This window comes from Episyrphus balteatus, chromosome 3 (assembly GCF_945859705.1).
Source record: "Episyrphus balteatus chromosome 3, idEpiBalt1.1, whole genome shotgun sequence".
NCBI classification, from domain to species: domain Eukaryota; kingdom Metazoa; phylum Arthropoda; class Insecta; order Diptera; family Syrphidae; genus Episyrphus; species Episyrphus balteatus.
In genome coordinates, this window is record NC_079136.1 from 128,238,216 (window position 1) to 128,257,960 (window position 19,745).

The following is a 19,745-nucleotide window of genomic DNA, read 5'->3' on the forward strand; positions in this document are numbered from 1 at the left end:
CTCATCACGAACAGCCTATCATAAGAAAAGTCATCACAAGGTTCGATTGCAACAAATTTACTTTGAGTCAATTTTATCTGAACGTTCTTCTTTTAGGGAAAGACACTTTTTAGTGGTTGTTATTTTTACTTCGTTTTTTTTTTTTAATTCTTTCTTTTGGTAAAATGTTTCCTGTGATAAATTGTCCGTTTGATGCGATGTCTGTGATGACTTGTCCTATGATGAGCCTTGCAGTAACTGATTGAGTTGAAACCGCCGCACATAGGAGTATTTGCAGTAAAAACCTGGTCATAAGTCGATTTTCTGAAAATCAAAATTGACACCAAAAAGTTTGGCAAAGTGGGTGCAAAATAAACCTGTGTCAATATGCTGCACTCATTTTTTTGTTTTTCGATCGTGTCTTGTTAAAAAATGAGTTCAAAGTTAACTGTTACATCTACCTCATTTTTATTTGAACTCGAAGTATTTTGGTAAGTGTTATTCTATATGCGATATTGAAGTTTAAAGAATTTAAATGCAGAATTCTTCTTCAGTTATTTATAAACGATATTAACAAAATTTTGAAAATGTTAGATAGTTTTTTCTATTTTAATTCGGGCTTAGAACTAGTATCTAAAAACTTGATATTTTTGGTAAGTTATTATTTGAACTTTAATGATTTTGTTTTAGTATACCCCGTTATTCTGCGATGAATTGAAACTTATGAGTTAGTTTATATATTCTTTAACACAATGCAACAAAAATTGTGTGCTCTTAGGTGCTCTTTAGAGAATCGAGGGTCAATTAGTTTTTCAGTTTCTGATAGAAAATACTCCTTACTTTATGCAACGTTTTTTATTTTTAAATTAAATTTACTGATGTTATTAGTGTATTTTTTTTTTGGGTGATCTTAATTAAGGTTGGGGAAGAGAGAAAAGAAGCTGAGAATTGCGTATTAGGGATGAGGAAAAAATTTTGAGAAAAATAATGTCGACAGGCGGAGTACAGACCATTAATCAATTTTTTTAGTTTTTGGTAAGAAAATAAAAATAACAAAAACTAGGTTTATATTGTATTTTCTTATATGAATACTCATTTTAAACAGAAATAATAACAAAAACCACGAAAAATGATTATGGCCAGGTTTTTGATGACAATACTCCTATGTGCGCCGTGAACCAAGCCTTGCACATAGGTGACTTGTATAGTAGCAGCTTAGTCCTTTGCCATCGGTGTATAAATACATTAACAGCTTCCAAATTGGTATGTAAAATGAGCTAGTAATCGTAGGTAAAATACCCAGATCCTTCAAAATTAGGCAAATTTTTTTAGATCAAATCAAATTTAGACAATTCAATATTTTAAAAAGCTTCTAAAAGACCTGAATTTAATAACTAATAAAAATTGTATGTCAAATATCCTCAGTGGACTTTTTCATCGTCAGCATTTTTCCATTTCAACCATACGTAATTTTATGCTTTTTTCACTTCACTTTATTGCCATAAAATGTCTCAATCAGTGAGGCAAAAATATAAAAGTCAATAATTCAATGGTAATTTTTTTTTTTTTCGAAAAGACTAGACCCCATTATAATAATCATAAATTGGTTCGTGCCAAAAATGATATAGGTTTATGTGTAAATGTTATAAAAACTTAAAATACTATTCATTCAAAAATTAATTCATTAGGCGTGTTTTTTTGGCATTTCTATCCGTAGCAGGATTTCCAAAAAATCAACACTGAACAAAAATGTATATGCACGCACCAAGAGAAAGGAAAACGTAAACTTACACCCCTAATTAAAATTCTATCCGCAGCTTGGTTTAGCTTCTATTCCTATCGGCAGCTGCGTGTTGTTTTTGTAATGCATGTAAACGGCAACTGCGGATACGGATAGAAATGCCAAAAAAACACAGCTATTGCTATAGTGTTAGTAATGTAATATGTGTAAATGGATGCGTGTTTGTTTATCCTCATTTTTATTGGTATCCAACCCAAGCTCAAGGACGTTGAATAAATTAAAAACCATGAAAAAAAAAAAAAACAAAACAAAATAACTAATTGAACAACTTGAAATGAAAATTGAAACAAAAAAGCTTTATACAAAAATTTCTCGGTATAGAAATAAGGACATTTGCACTTGAATGTATTCTCTATAAACTCTACACACACACACATGGATAGATTAGTTTCTCTTGATTTATTCATAATGTCCTGCAAAGCAATTGAATGATTATTTCACTTTGTTAGGTTAACGGAACTCGCGTATATACAAGTAAACCATAGAGAATAAAAGAGCTTTGGTCAGCTTTGAATAAAATTTGCGCATGATTTATTCGAGATATCTAGACTTATAACTTTTGGCGGTCAATTGCATTGCAATGAATATGCAAGAAGGCTTTGGAAGAGGGGGGGGGGGAATTTTCATTGGAAAAATATGACACATCGATCACACTATCATCGGGTGATAACGAAAAAGCGAGGAAGGAGAGTGAATGTCAAAGGGACACATTAAATTTGATTAAAATGTTTTGATTTTGTTGTCAATTTTTCACTACTCTGAACCAGAAAGCCTTATCCCGAAGGTAAGCAACATAAACACCAAACTATTTGGGTTTGCAAGAGTTTTCCTGATAACTATGACAGGTTTTCTGGTAGTTATCACAAAGTATCATGATAAAAAAAATGGTTTCTCCGATAAGTATCACAGGTTGCCGGAGTAATTATCACAAGCTATCTTAGTAATATCACGGGTTGTCCGGTATATATCACGGATTCGCTGGTATCACGAGTTTTTCCGACAAGTATATTGAGTTGCCCTAATAGTAAATATCACAGGTGGATGTATCACGGGTTCCCAAGTTATTATCACATATTTCTCTGATATTAATCAAGGGTTGTTTGAAAAGTTAGTATCACGAGTTGCTCTGGAAAGTATCACAATTTGTCTTGGTAAGTATTATGAGCTGTTTGGAAAATATAAGAGGTTTGGCACTGGAAACACCAATGGTTGAAGTTTGCCCTGAGAAGTACTTACCTCGGTAAGTATCTATAATTGCTCTGGAAAGTATCACTAGGTTTTTCTGGCAAGTATTACGAGTTGTCCTGGTAAGTATCACAGGTTGATGTATCATGGGTTGCCAGGGTAAGTATCACGTATTGATCAAGGGTTGTAAGAATCAAAGATTGCCCTGATAAGTAAGACGAGTTGCCCCAGTAAGTAACACGAGTTGTTCTGGAAAATATCACACTTTGTCTTGAAAAGTATCACGGGCTGTCCGAAAAGTATTACAGTCTGCCCAGAAAGTATCACAGTTTGGCACATTAAGTATTGAAGGTTGCCTTCTGATGTATCATGAGTTGGTTCTAAAGGTTTCCCTGCCAGGTATCACAGGTTGTTTGAGCAAGTAATTGGGATCACCCTATAAAGTATCATAGGTTCCTCCGGTAAGTATCACAAATTTGCCCTGAATAGAGAAAAGACTTTCGACTGCGTATTAATTCTAATTAAAAAAAAAACCAACAATCAACCATCCACAAACAAAAACAAAAAATTAAAAAAAAAAAAAATACCAAAACGTTTCGTCAAAATCTAATTAAATATGCAATTATGAGCTCTGTGTGACCCTAAAGAGCAAAAAAGAGAGCCCTCTTACTCCAAACAGCCCTTCATATCGTGTTACATCAATAAACTAAATACAACTAACTTTCAAGGATGTACATTGTTCAAGACACTCCATCAACAGCTTACTACAACAATACGATGATATGATGATGGTGATGACGACAAACGACCGGTAGTGAACGATGTTTAAAATTTTATAACTTTTCTCCATTTGTGTGGGAAATACAAGGACTGTACCTGCCCCCAACATGAATGGAGGTTTCTTAAGTTAATATTTTTTTTTTTTTTTATTGTAAACTATTCAATTTGTATTGGAAAATTTATAAACTTATATGAGATAGTCAAGCCCTGTCTATCCATCATAGGTAGTTTTTTTTTTTTTTTTTTCGTTTTATTGTTTGTGAATTGTGAGGGTAATTACACCTGTTCACAAATAAATGTCATTTTAATGTCTGCTTTCGTGTTGTCAGTATAGATTGAATTTGCTTTTTCATGTGTTATACAGTGGGAATAAAGAGGTTTAAAATTGAAAAAAAAAAAACATCAACAATTTGCCTTAATTTTCTAACAATGGCGCCCAATGTGAGGTTCACAAGGTTAATCAGCATAAAAAAAAACTGCACTTTGCAAGAAAATAAGACTTAGACTTAAGGCATCACGGACTCTTTACAATGGCGCCCAACATACGGCCGATCCCTTCACTGCTACTCAATTTTTTTCTTTTTAAAAGTTATTATTTTATGAAGTGAATCCAAAGAGAAATTAAAAATGGCGCCCAATGTGAAATACTTGATATGATCTACCATTCATAATCGTCACTTGATGACGTAGATCTCCTTCTAACTTGGTAACAATGGCGCCCAACGTGAGATCATTACTTTCTATAGTATTCCTTGATAATAGTCACATGACCCTCAGCTTTTTCTTTGCTATTAAAAATAAGCTACTATTTCCTAAAATTGCACCTATGATAACCATATGCATCTTTAGAAAAATGTGGCGCCCAATCTAGGACCATTGCTCCACTGTTCTTCAGTCTATCATATTATTTTCATCAATTTTTTTTTTTTTTACTAAAATTGAGGTGTATAAGGGCCTTCTATACGTGCCTCATTCGAATTTACTATTCAACAAGCAATATTGGTGGCTGTCAGTCCTCATCCGCAATCAATATTTGAAAATAAGTTTTATAATTTTCAAAAAAAAATTGAAAATTCAAAATGAAAAGCGAAATGGACTATAGTATTATGTCGAGTGTTTATACATATAAAAGCAGGAGGGTCAGGAGAGATAGCCTTAATCAAAAGTTGGACAGTTTTTCCCCATCTTTAACTCATTTCAAGTATAGATTGCCACTTCAAGTAGGTATATATTGTTAATTACTAGAAGAAAAGGTATTACTCATTCTAAATGATTGTTTTGAAATGGTGTAAGTCCTTATAAGCTGAATTTGAAGGCTATAAGAAGACATATACTTTTGGAATATATAAATGGCCTACATTATCAACAAATTTTATAGATATACATAAAAAAACAGGACATGCCACGTGTGTGTCATCGATAATGGGTTTTCTTTGCGATGACACAATGTTAGCAGATGTTTTAAATGAAAAACTTTCGACACGAGGTGGGTTTATTTGTTTCAAAATGAGGAGCAATAGATTGGAAAATACAATTCGTGTATGTATTATATTGAATACACGAAAGGTACAAGTTTTGGTGTATTATTTCAATGAAATTCTTTAATAAGTACTTAAATTTTAGAGGGGAGTTAAAAAAAAAAAATGAGGTCAAAGAAGGGAAAATTTAGGTTATACAATGAAGGTCTTTCGATTTAATTTTTAACTGGAAAAAAAATCTAAGAGGTGAAAAAAAAGAATTTAAATATTTAAACAAGTCGATACACCATTATTTTATTTAGAATAGATACAATTTTTCTTAATCATATTGCCTAAAAGTATACCATAATAATCTTACCAATTCCATTAAATATGATAAAATTTGAAGCTAGTATATATTGGTTCAAAATTCGTCTAAAGTTGAAATGATAGATTGGATACTATGTATGTTTATCCTTCGATATGCATCGCGTTGGGCGCCATTTTTTTTTTAGTAATATTATTTGTATCCTTTTGATAACTACTAATGTTGATTGAATTGTATTTCTTCGAAATAAATCTTTGTTCTCACTTTCTAGACGATCGATATCACTCTTTTAAATTAATTTTCATCAAACTCATTATAAAAGCAATGAACTTACCTACATAAATTTCGGTTCGCGTCCATTAACCTAACTAAAAATCATTCAAAGTTCATTAAACTGTTTTTAATCTGTTTCTATTAAAATCACACTGCTATAAGAACTACTACCAATATAATTAATTATCTCGTACCCTATTGTCATTTGGTTAAAGGCTTAATCTACAACGGTATAATGGGATATTTAATGTACAAATTCGGAAGTTAAAGTATCTGGTACAATTAATTGACGTGTTAAATTAAAAATAATCAGTTATAATAATTTTAACAGATCAAAATAAGAAACACAAAATATCAATTGTTTCTATAACTTAGTCGATAAAAACGTGATTGGAAAAAAATATTACGCATTAGGGTGGGTCAAAATACTATTTTTTGGATTTTCAAAAAAGCTCAGCGATCAAAAGGTGCTAAATGGTTCGGTTAGCTTATAAAAAAAATTTCATTTCATTATTTTAAGCCTAAGTGCCTCCGGATTGTGGTTTCATTTTTGAAAAAGCAGATTTTTGCCTAAAAACCACACATGCTTTGCTTAATTTATTATTATCTCATTTCTTATACAAGCAAATTCAGGAGGATGTTCCAAAAAGGTTAAGCGTGTAGGTTGGGTCGGGACAAGAAAAAAATCGTATTGGAGGGGGTAAATATTCGCCCCGTTTAGTCAGGAGGGGATATTTTCTAAAAAAAAATGATTTAATTAGGAAAAAATATTATTAAAAATCAACGGTTATACCTACAACAACATATTATACCTTTTTTCAAGCCCAAAATCTCTTTTTTATTTTGCTTTCAAATAAAGCTGTTTTATAAAATAGTTTTTGAAAAATTAATTTTCAAAATCAAAATTTTGATTTTTTTTTTTTTTTCATTTGCGAACTAATTTTTTTTCAAAATTTTATTAGTGGAGTAACTAAAGCTCAAAAATTAGCAATATTAAGGAACCTGGCCGAACAGCTTAGATTTTGATGATCTTTTTTTTCAAACGTCGGTAATTAAAAATACTTTAAAGTCTATAGATTAAAAATTGCCGGTGTTGTAGTTTTGATTTTTTTAAATTTAATTGAAGATTTTTGTGAACAAAAACAAATTTTTTTCAAAAATTTTTCTTAAATTTCATAAATTAATTGATGCCAAAAGATTTTCTAGGAAATTCAAGGAAAAAAAATATATGGGAGTGAGGGACAATCTTCCATAGTTCAAGCGATAGATGCAATTTTCTTATTAATTGACTTCAAACACAAAAAAAAAATTTGAACACAACGGCAACACCTACAATATTCAAATATACATTTTTTAAAAGCTAGAAGCTTAGTCATATATGTAAAATTAAAATTAAGTTAATTGAATGAACGGCTTTTGAAAGAATGGTAATTGAACTCAGATTTTTGAAAAAAAAAATTATTGAAAAAATTTTAACATGTCGTTTTTTAAACATGGTCGTAATATAAAACGCATTTATTTTCAAATTTTTTTGGCCGCATTTATTATGATTTCAAATTATAAAAGGAAATGTCAATATGTATTACGGTTTATGAAAAAAATTAAAAAGTATTTCATTTTCGAAGAACTTTTTTTAATAAAAGTTTTGAAAAAAAATGTAACTTATTTTTTTTTTTTCAAAGTTCAACATCTAAACATAAAATTATTTTTTATTCATTTAATAACCCTTACTGTAGAAAGTTAAATAGCAAAAATTTAAAGTTCCTATTTACCACAGTCTTTGAGAAAATTAATTATTTCATTGCAAACATTCAGTTTTAATAAAAAAAAACCATTGAAATTGAAGTAATTTTTCATTTTTTTTTTTTTTTTTTCAAAAGTGTGATATATTTTACCATTTTTGCTTCGAAATTCAAATGATAATATTTATGGCCAAAAATTTTTTTAAATAAATTCATATTTTATTAGAAAATGTTTGGAAAAAAGTCATTTTAAATTTTTCTAATAACATTTTTTTTTTAATTCTGAGTTTGAGGACCATTTTTTCAAAAACTCTTGATTAAATTTAGTGTATTTAAATTTAAGAGATAAGAATGAGCTTCTGGCTTTTTAAAAATGTATTTTAAAATATTGTAGTTGTTGCCGTTGTTTTCAAAATATTTTTTTTGTGTTTGAGGTCAGAATGTTAGAAAATTGCATTTATCGCTTAAACGATGGAAGATTGTCTCTTACTGCCTTTTATATATTTTCCTTAAATTACCTAGAGAATCTTTTGCTATTATTTGTTTTATGAAATTTGAAAAAAATGGTTTTGTTAAGAAAAACATTAATTTTAATTTTAAAAAACAATACGGCAACACCGGGAATTTTTAATCTATAGACTTTAAAGTATTTTTAATTACCTACGTTTGAAAAAAAAATCGTCAAAATCAGAGCTGTTCCGCCGGGTTCCCTAATATTTTGCTTTAGTTACTCTACTATAAGTACTATTTATGTTTTCAAAATTCAATGCTTTTATTTGTTTGTAAGCAAAAACAGAAAACCGGACGCAAAAATGTTTTGTCGATTTTGAGAAATTAAAAAAAAAACCAAAACTACATTTTTCTAAGACTTGTCAATTAATTTATGAAACATTATATCTTTCTTCTATTATTTTTAAGGGGATACCACGCCTCCAAGGTAGAAAATCGTTAGTTTGAATATGTTTCCTTTGCACTAACTATAATTCTACCAAGTTTCAAGATTCTAGGGTATTCAGAAGTATACTTTTTAATAATAATTGATATTAAATCTACCAAAATGGGCGGTTACCACGCCCCCTGAATGTAAAATCTCAATTTTTCGATTTTTTTCTTTGTATGTACTTCAAGATCCATGACCATAACAAGTTTCTATGAAAACTAGAAGTTTGCCATATTTTTTATCCTAAACATTTATACATGGTGACATTTAGCTACCACACGATATGGCGATATTATATGGCGATATTAAATATTTATTAGTTCAAACAAGTTTTTTGTGAAAAAAAAAAAACAATGAATGCAGTTTCATTAACATTTTCTAAACATTATGGTTTTTAGGTATAAATTTTAAAGTTTGAAAAAAATGCATAAAAGTTTGTGGTCATCATTCCTCGATTAATTGCCATATTTTTGTTTTAAGCTCTCAACGTGTCCTAAATAAGCTTTAAATTCTCAGTTCTGTATGGAGTTCAATAACATTTTAAATATGATATCCTATTCAAGAATAATTCTCAGTCTTTTTAATTTTATTATTTGCATGTCTAGGGTTATAATTATTATAGTTCAACTTCTCATATGTGATCAATTTCATGAATATTTTATAACTTTAAACTATGCTTTTTTTTTGTAACATAATAAACATTTGCAACCTCGAAGAACATTTTAATTTATTAATTTTAATGCAATGCAATGCATAGCAACTATTACTGCTACGACTTATTGATTTATTAATTCCAACAATGGCGCTCAAAAGAACAAAAATCAGCAATTTCTTTTCTGATGCATTTATTCAACATGATAAAAGTTTTTATTATGAATTTTTCATTTAATATACAAAAAAAATGTAACCCAATTGTGTGTCATTCTCATTAACAACAGAGAACATTCACTGAATGGAACTAATACTTACTCCAGACTTACTGCAATTAATTCATCAAATTCGAAATAAAAGACAAAAATTATCATATTTCATATACACATATTTGTTTAATTCATTATTCTATTTCGTAATTCGTATTTAGGTAGGTAAAGAACAAATAAAAAAAAAAAATATTTCGAACTATACCTACACAATGACCTTTTAGCAATAAATTTTTTGCACTATACATAAAAATCTTGTATAAAAATCACAATAATTTTAACTAATAAATCCATTCATTTAAATAATTTTCTTCAAAAAATTATATGAAAAATACTTAAATTACATTCAAAAACTATCAAATTAATTCATTAAAAATAATATTTACAAGTTTTTTTTTTACTTTACTTCTGATTCTTAATTTTGTTAATTTTCTATTTCATTCATTACATTACATTCGACTTAAAATTTAAAAACAAAAAAAAAAAACTTAAAAAATACTGTTAAACATGCTCTATAAATTAATTATTATATATTTAATTATAGACCCCTGTCGACTTTTTCACTTATTGTTGAAAATCCTTGATTTTCATAGCCCGTGTAATTGCCCAACACCATTGATATGCCCGAGGGGGAATGTTGAATTCCTTTTGTATCGACAGCTTTTGAGTTGCCATCTAAAGTGGTAGCTGTTATTGTTGGATTGAATACAGCCGGTGAATAGATTCGACGGTAAATGAACACTCGAGTTTTATAAACCATAAACATAACCATGTAAATGAAACAGGTTAACAAAAGGACACCAATGCAAGTGATAAGAGCACCTTTTGTATTTCGCCAATCCAAGACGTTGTAAATGAATGGATCGCCGAATCTGAAAATTAATTCAATATTAAAGATTCAAATTAGATTTCTTTTTTTTTTTGGTTCAAGTACGAAATAAACATTTTTTACAAAATATTTATAAAAGAAAACACATTATTCTCCTAAAAATATGCAAAAAATATTAAAAAAAAAGAATCTGACTTTAAATAGCTTAAGTTAAGGGTTTTCTATGGCAATCTTTTATTTTTTTTTTTTTCAATATTTTAAGTCCTTAAATGTCTTTTAAAATACGTACTGATTAACACCACCAGAAGCATAGTAAACATACGAAAATATAGCAAAAATCGATCCAAATGTAAATGGCAGGAAAATGTGTAACAAACGAATTGGATAAGCAACAATTAGAAGATCCAAAAACATGAAAACTGAATTGCATGCATGGCAGAGAATATTCGATGGAGTTAATGGTACTTCAGCTAAAATTAAACGAAATTGTAAAAAAAATCTTCAAAAAAGGATTCATCTATCAAAAATACTTACGTCCATATAAAAGACTCCAATAAACAATTGTTATAGCAATAGATACAACTAATGTTGTAATGTGCATTGCCCAGTAAACTTTAAAAGGACTTGTTAATGACTCCATACTTAGTAGTTTATCTAAAGAAATAATTATTTAAATATTTTTTTTTTTTTTTAATTATAGAAACATTTTTACTCTTACCCTCATATTCGGGATGAAAATGATAAATGCTTACTAGAATTGCACCTAACAAATTGGTTAACATGCACATTAAAATACCCCAATTTGTTAGGTAAATAAAAAAGTATGAACCCGAATCACCAAAAACTGTTGTTTCAATAACAACACCCACAAAGAATAATCCAATTATCCAACGATAGATTAGGTAGGGGATGCTCTTCGATCGGTGTTGCCACTAGAAAGGTAATTAAAGTAGAAAAATACAAGTTTAGTAAAATTTAGTTAAAATTCAAATGTTAATTAAAAACAAAAGTTTTTAAAAAAATTCAAAAATTCCAGTCAAAATTTATGTAGTTTTTTTTTAGTAAAATAAATACAAAATATTAATTAGAAATAAAAAAATTGCATTAAAAAAGTATTTATTGTAACGGAAAAAAAAAGTGAATTAAAAAAAAATATTGCATTCAAAAATATTTAGGTAAATTAAAAAAAAATATTTGTTGCAAATAAAAATATTTTGCATTAAAATAAATTTTATTGCAACTGAAAAAAAATTGCATTGAAAATAAAATTTTTATTGCAAATAAAAATATTTTACATTTTAAAATTATGACAAAAATAATTTTTTTAATGCAAATAATTTTCAGTTTCAGAGAAAATTTTTTTTAAATGCATACAAAAATGTCTTCATCAATTTTTGAAATATTCTTATTTCAAAAAATGTTAATGCTTTCGGACCCAGCGTTACTCTCATGTAACATATTTTTAAAAATTCGTAAAAAATATTCCATTAAATATTTTTTTAGGTTTCGATGGCTAAATTGAAAGCAAATAATGCCTAGTTACTGGATTATTACAAAAAGTTAGTCAAATATCATATTTTTACCTTTTTTATCGAGAAAGGGACTGAAATTCACATTTTTTTTCCAAAAAAATTTTTTTTTATATATGGTCATAATTTTGAAAAAAAAAAATATAAAAAATGTTAATCCAGAAAGTGTTTTGTTTTTTGGCTTAGAAGAAGTAGCATACATTATTGTTCTATAAAAAATTATTTTCCCAGTTGTCCGACTTTTTTGGTGGTCGTAGGCAGTGCATGTTACATGTTACTTACATGCAACAAGAGAGTAACACATTATTTTTGCTATTTATTATTTTAGGAAATAGCTTTTTGCTATTTATATTTCTTAGTTGTGATGTTTTTGACACGATGATACTGAAAAAAAATTTTTTAATATTGATTTTCATAGCTTGGGTTCGAAAGGGTTAAATGTCGAAAATAACTCATTTCCGTATAGGTACTACTATAAAATCTCTATGGAAAAATCTTTTTTAGTTGCCTGTAAAACAGATCAATATGAAGAAGTCTTATTACATATTTTAAAGTCGAACTATTTTTATCTGTGTAGTTGAAGTTTTTTTTATTGCAATAATTGAAAAAAAAAAAAAATAAAATGCACGACTGGGTCGCACGTACTTGCTCTTGTAGTTCAAAGCATCTTTATCTTAAATATCTATTGGAAATTTAAGATTTTGTGAAGAAAAAAAAAAATAAAAACAAAAAAAAAAAATCGAAAGTTAAAAAAATTCAATTTTTTAAAAATTTTTTGAAAAACTTTTTTTTTTAATTTTTTTTTACATTTTACACTTCAATACCTATGATGTCTGTAAATTTTGAAAAAATTGACCTATGCTTTGATGAAATATATGGACTTAAAAAACATGTCAATTTTTGAAAAACGGCAACGCCATATTTCCGCTCTTGGCATTTTTTGAGAAAAACTAAAAACGCAGTTTTGTTGGAATCAATAAGAGTACTGCGCACACCAAATTTAAACGAAATCGTTAGAGCCGTTTTCGAGAAATTTGAAATACCTCGAAAACGTTATATGGGAGATATGCGTTAAATTGGAGATATTAAAAAATTAAAAAAAACGGACCTAGGGAATTACGTAAAAATCATCTGTACCAAGTTTCAAGCAAATCCATCCACCCGTTTAGGCCCTAGCTCGATGTACAGATGGACGCACAGACGCACAGACGCACAGACGCACAGACGCACAGACGCACAGACGCACACACGCACAGACCGACGGACGGCATGACGAAAACCACTTTTTTGATCTTCTCCATCATCGTAATGTTGGTTTTGATTAAAACCTCGATTTTTTTTTTCTACACGAAACCAATACTTGCCCTATAGAGCAAGTAAAAATACTTACTTGTGACTTAACAAAGTCATCAGCGGGCGTGTGATTAAATCCGCATCTGTCTCGATGAAACTCCTTTGCAATTGGTCGCGCTAGTTGTTTGATTTTTGTCATTTTTAATATATTTTGTTAATTTCACAAATCTCCAAATACTTTTACAGTAAAAACTCGTAATATTAAGATGCAGATATTATAAATCTCACTTTAGTAACAATGATAAGAATTTCTAAAACGAAAAATAAAAACAAATTAAAATTATTAAATGTTTTTATTGCAATTTTAAAAATAACAATTCAAGTTTTATTTTTTTATTAAAATGCAACAATAAAATTAAAAAATAGAGAATGACTCGTAATATTCTTTTAGAATTCTTACGAGCATCAGCAACCTGACTGTTTTTGTTAAATTTTTTTATTTTTTATTTTTTTATTATAAATCACGGCTTTACGTTTGACAGAACAAAACTAATTAACAAATTCATTTAGTATAATAATAAAATTATTCATATACCTATAATTATCATTCCTTAGGTTATAAAAGTTACACTACAGTAAATTATTTGAGATTCTTCCATTGCTATAAATTTTCAATTCTTTTTGTACTACAATTATCATAGATCACCATCACACTATGCGATTAAAATTTTGCTCTGGGAGTAGTATTATAAAAAAAAAAAAATTGATACAAGATTCTAGATACAAAATGCAATAACGCAATGGTTGATTATTATAACTGGGGTAATATAATTACTAGTCTAATAACATGAGCAGAAGATAAGATTGCGTGTGCGGTGCAATATTATTCTTTTTTATTTTTTTTTTTTTATTTGTTGCCTAATATCTTTATTTCAATGAATAAAATGTTTTTGTTTTTTTTTTTTTCTTTTCCACTCCTCTAACTTGTACCGTATAGGTACTTCTAATGTAGGTAGAGGAAATTGCATCAGAAAATCATTGAACATTGAAAAATTGTTAAAATAATAGGGAGTACCTATGGCATGTAGTGGGTAATATTGTTGAGAGTTAAAAATTTCATATTATTACTTTTTTTTCCAACGGAAGTCTATTCAATATGCAGATGGAGAAGAAATTCAATTTTTATATAATTTGTTTATATTAATTTTATATTTCAGTTAATTTCCATACAATATTTTGAAGGAAAGATACAAAAACAAAAAACTTGAAATAAACATTAAAAGGTTAATAGCCAACTGCAAAAGAGAAACGTAAACCGGTTCCAAAAATAAATCTTACAGCCAAATATTGTACCTATTCGTGAAATCAAAAATAATTTATTCATTTTAGTTGTTATTTTAATAATTCCCATATAGATTGCATTTACTTAAGAAGAAAATAATAAAATGTGCAAAAAATATTAAGGAAAAAAAAAATTTAAAAAAAAACATCTCCTCCGTGACAATGCTATGATACATTGCCGTGACCAGGATTCGAACCTGGGTTACCACGGCCACAACGTGGGGTCCTAACCACTAGACGATCACGGCTGTTGGAGAGTTGAAATTCGGGGTAGCAATTTGCGAGCAGTCCATTTCTGGTCAGTTTAATTTTTCTCTTTGTTGGTTCATGTCAACAATATTGCATTTCAGGCATGGAAAATTCGATACAATTGTATCGAATTCGATACAAATGAATTTGCTCGAGTACAAAAATACAATTTGTCTGAATTCGATACAATTTTTAAATCTGTCTCTTAAGAATTCTTTTGCAATCCAATGCCGACTTTTTGCGAGTCGATTTTAGTCGGTCGACTAGGATTTTTCTATGGGGATTGTCACTTTTGTCACCTGCGACTTACGTTCACACGAGTCGAAAAGCTTCGCCGCACGGCAAAAATCGACTCGTGAAAAGTCCCCATAAGATTTTAAAAACAGAGGAATTGAAAGTAATAAAGGACAGATCTATTTTTATGTTTAATTTAATTTCAGATTTTTTTTAACCAAAATAAATGTTACAATTTATTTATTATATTTATATTAATAAAACTGATGAAACTGTTCTATTTTTTCGACATTAATCAATAAAATATTGTAATCTTAAAACCAAAATTACACTTTTATTTTGGGTCCCCACATTTTTGCACTTTTAAAAAATTTTTTTTAATACTTCTTGTAGTCTTCTGTGAATAACTTTTTCCCATTTGAAAAAAAAAACGAAAAAATGGTCACCCTGTGACGGTTTTTCATGTGCCGTGGCTACAAATCTTAATTTTTCTCATTTTTTTCTTTTACGAGTCGACGGAACCTTGAATAACCCTGCTACCAAATGCATTCAAAAATTTTAACTCAGCTGCATCAGTTTTGAAGCAAATATTATTTTTCTGCCCAACTAAGTACAAAAAAATTTTACATTCAATGAACCGTAGTGTAAAAAATAAAATGCACGACTGGGTCGCACGAACTTGCTCTTAGAGTTGAAGTTGCTTAAATTTTTAAGACTTTTTATATAGAAACTTGGGAAATGTAGGTACATAAAAACAAAAAAAAAAAAAAACAAAAATAAAATAAAATTCATTTTTCAAAAAAATAAAACAATATCTGAAATTAAATCGCCCCACAAAACAAGTATGCAGTTTTATTTGATATATTAAGGTGCATTTTTAGAAAAAAAATTTTCAAAATCGTTTGAGCCGTTTTTTAAAAAACTAATTTTTTATAAATAATTTTTTGAAAAAAAAGTTTAAAAATAAAACTGGTATGCCATTTTGTAGAAATAACTAATCAACATCTAAAAACAAAATTTCAAAAAACTTCAATGTCCCGTTTTCGAAAATTTGATTTTTCAAAAAAAAATTTTCAAAATTTTTTTAAAAATCCAAAAATTATTTTTTTCAAAATTTTATTTTTGGCTTATATTTAAATTATATAAATGCTTTTGTATAAAAAATTTCGTTGAAATACAATATGTAGTTTTGTAGAAAATCCGATTTGAAAAAAGCGGTCCTATGGCAGGTACCGTTAATAACGATTTTCAAAAAAAAATTTTTTCTTCAAAAGATAGACATTGTTTAAAAACTAACATTTGAATTTTTTTAACAAAATCGTTGGAGCCGTTTTCGTGAAATTAAACTTTTCCGAAATTTTTGTATGACAGGTACCGTTATTTTTGGTCCGAAAAAATTAATTCCAAAAACCCCTCTGGAGAGTCTCCAAAAACTACTACATAGCAAGTTTGGAGTCAATCGGTCCATCCGTTTAGGCTCTAGTTCCTTATACAGACAGACAGACAGACTGACAGACTGACAGACAGACGGACTTCCGGGACCCACTTTTTTGGCATTGTCTATCATCGTAATGTCATGGAAAAATGTTATCTCAACTTTTTTTTTTTGTACGAATGCATAACTTGATATATAGTACCTATATCGCAAGTAAAAATGCACTACGATGTTTCGGCAAGTTACCTTAAAAGTTGGTGTGTTCAATTCTCTTTTCAAAATCATATAACATTGTTGAGAATATTCCATAAATAACCGAGATAAAATTTATTTATTCTTAAGAAATCCGACTTTTTTATAAGGTAATTTTTCCATATCTTAAATAATATGGAAAAATTACCTTATAAAAAAGTGTATTCTGAAAGGTTCTGAAAGAAAACTTAAGAGTTTTTGTAAATATAACATTTTGATTAAATTTTAAATTAATTTCTCATAATATGAAAACTATATTTCAATACAATTGCAATTAAAAAATGTCATTTTCCATCCCTGTTGCATTTACATTACTTTGGGTAGGTGTTTACAACAAAAAACACAGTAGTTGTTGTCGACATGGAATTAAAAACTGGATGCAAATGTTACACATACGCCACAGTGAACTTTTTTTAAATTTAAGTTTTAATGGCCAACGGACGAAATTTGGCTGTTTTATCAAAAATGTGACCTTAGAGGGAATTATATTAAAATAGAAAAGGGAACATTTGATAATGTAAGAAATGTTTGCAGTTTATTTATTAGGTATACAAATAAAATTTGTTTTCAAATGCATTTTTTTTTTATTATAATATTTTTACAAACTTTGTATGTACCAAAGTAAAGATCTAATATGTAATTCATTGACAAAGTATATTTTTTTGTTCAAATATGTAATTGAATTCATTAAAATTACAACCGTCAAGAGAAAATATTTTTTTTTTGTCTCTAATATTTTTTTCTGATATATGTATATTTTTTTTCTCTAATCTAACTCAGACTTCAAACTATAGCCGTGTGTTATTGGTACTCAGTGTTTTACTCAGTTAACATTTTACGCTGTAAACAACAACAAACGATTATGTACTTTTGTTAATTAATAATAAACATTTACTGTTGTTCTCTGTAAACCGTTAAATTAAAAACTTTTGTTTATCCTTAGCAATCATTTGTTGTTTTTTTTTCGTGCAAAATTTTACTGAGCTAAGTACCTACTCAGTTACCAATAAAACACGTCTCTCAAATCATTCAATTCATATTAGCTATTTTTACTTTATTCTGTTCGAATACTTCTTTATTTTTCTATTTTACACACATTTTCGTATGCGCAGCGCATGTAACACAATGGCTATTAAATTTCTATTTTTATATTAGACATTGAGATGAGTGTTTTCACATCACCCCAATAGCCGTGATCGTCTAGTGGTTAGGACCCCACGTTGTGGCCGTGGTAACCCAGGTTCGAATCCTGGTCACGGCAATGTATCAAAACATTGTCACGGAGGGGTGGAATATGTTTTTTTTTTTTAATTCTGAGGAAATTAAGAAAAATAAGACATGATTTATTTTGAATTTGCATTTATTTGTTAAAGAAAAATAATAATTATTTTCAAAAAATAAAAATTTGAAATTAAATTAAATTTCATCTTAATTTTATTGTTTTATAATTAAATTTAAATAGAGAAGGGTACATCATAAATAAATTGATGCATGCAAAATAATTCACAGTCAATGCGTACGATGTGCGTGTCAAGCAATAATTATTATTTTATTAAATAATGCAATTTTACAAGACTATAGTGAGTCTAGCTTCCATATGTTACTATAATTGACCCTGAACTTGGTTGGGAAATAAAATATTGTGTTGTTTGCAGTTATGGTCTCATAATTGTAAACAAAAACTTTATTATTGTTTTGTTATTGTCTGGGTTTGATGAAATTTTTAATGAGTAGTTATTTTTATTTTATTTAAGTAGTTATAACACTTGACAGAAGAGTAGGAATTTTTCGAAGACATTTAGGTACAATTAAATATTTAAATTAAAAAAAAAAATATTGGTAGTCAAATTTTATTTTTTTAAGTTAAGTAGTTACATGGTAAAGGTAGTTAAACTCTTAAAAGGTTACCATTCGCGCCATCTGATTGAATTAATGTATTTTAATTACCTACCTACGTGACTACGAAAAAAAAACTATAAGTTTGAAAATTCATAAGTTTTATTAAAAATTCATGAAAGGGCGTTTAAAAAAAAAATTAAAAGTAAATTGTGTTGTTTACTTTTAAGTACGCAAAAGTTGTTTTTATTTATTAATAATTATGAGGTTTCGTTTTTATATGGAGTTGCTTGATCGCATAGAAGCTTGATCTCAAGGTGATGAGGTCAATTATGTATTTTGTAACCATGAATGAGGTTATTCACATGGAATATGTGTTTATGATGATAATCACTCTGTTTTCTTTTGAATAGAAAATGTAAACAATTCCAAAGTGATGATGACTTGTTTTAAATTTTTAACAAAACAACAATCAAAGTAGTTGCTTTTGTTTTATTTCATGGCATTTTCTACATAAAATCTCTCTAAAATTGTAAAAATCAATGGATTTTTTTTTTTTTTTTTTGAGAAATACATAGGTAGGTAGGTACATGCAATAGTAAACAAATTATTAAAAAAACAGTTTAACATTTTCTGTAAAGTTATATAAAAAAGTGAGTTTGAGTGAGTTTTACGATTTTTTAATAAATAATAATTTTTTTATAAAATAAATAAATATCACTTAAAATTTTCCTAAACGTCGCGACACGTCTGGCAAAATTAAACTCATAACGAGAAAAGTTCATGTGAAATTGAGAAAAAAACTTAAGATTTCGACGCAAAGATTTAGCGGTAATATGTTATGAAATTCAGTATTATTCAGTTAAGTCCAAATCGTTTATATACATATTTTTCTTATCCAATTTTCAACTGAATATAAATAAATTAAGAAACAAATGTCATTTAAATATTTTAATTTAAATAAAATCTTCTGCTTCAAGTTAATGCTTAATCGATCAATTTTGTTTCAAAAATTTCCAACTATCCAGTTTGCAGCACTTTAATTTTGTGTAGGTAAGTACATAAATATACCAGTTTTATTTAAAAAAAAAATTGTTTTCTTATGAATTTTTAATAAATTTGATAAAACGTTTATAAATATTTATGAAATGCTTTTTTGAATAAGAAAAAAAGATTTTTTTTTGACACAGAGAGAATATTTTTTTCAATCAAAATTCTTTTCAAATAATTTTGTTTTTTTTTTTATATTTTTTTTTCTCAGTCTTAAGTTAAAGAAAATAATCAAATCCGAAAAATTAAAAAATGAATTCTAAGGACTTTTTAGTTTATGAGAAAATAAAAA

The 19,745-nt window shown here is 27.9% G+C and overlaps 1 protein-coding gene and 2 non-coding genes across 3 annotated transcripts in view; 1 reads left to right on the forward strand and 2 right to left on the reverse strand.

Annotated features, from left to right (window-relative positions):
* Nucleotides 1-9,503: 9,503 nt before the first annotated feature.
* The window catches only part of LOC129915232 (uncharacterized), a 33,981-nt gene continuing 23,739 nt past the window's right edge, over nt 9,504-19,745 (reverse strand). The window contains exons 5-9 of the mRNA XM_055994712.1: nt 13,154-13,258; nt 10,953-11,166; nt 10,769-10,888; nt 10,524-10,704; nt 9,504-10,277 (exon numbers count right to left, since the gene is read on the reverse strand). Of these exons, the coding sequence (XP_055850687.1) occupies nt 9,944-10,277; nt 10,524-10,704; nt 10,769-10,888; nt 10,953-11,166; nt 13,154-13,258 (954 nt within the window). The 3' untranslated portion in view covers nt 9,504-9,943. The remainder of the gene's footprint in view (nt 10,278-10,523; nt 10,705-10,768; nt 10,889-10,952; nt 11,167-13,153; nt 13,259-19,745) is intronic.
* Nucleotides 14,574-14,645, reverse strand: Trnah-gug (transfer RNA histidin (anticodon GUG)). Its single transcript has one exon. It is a non-coding gene; the product is annotated as a tRNA-His (tRNA).
* Nucleotides 17,757-17,828, forward strand: Trnah-gug (transfer RNA histidin (anticodon GUG)). Its single transcript has one exon. It is a non-coding gene; the product is annotated as a tRNA-His (tRNA).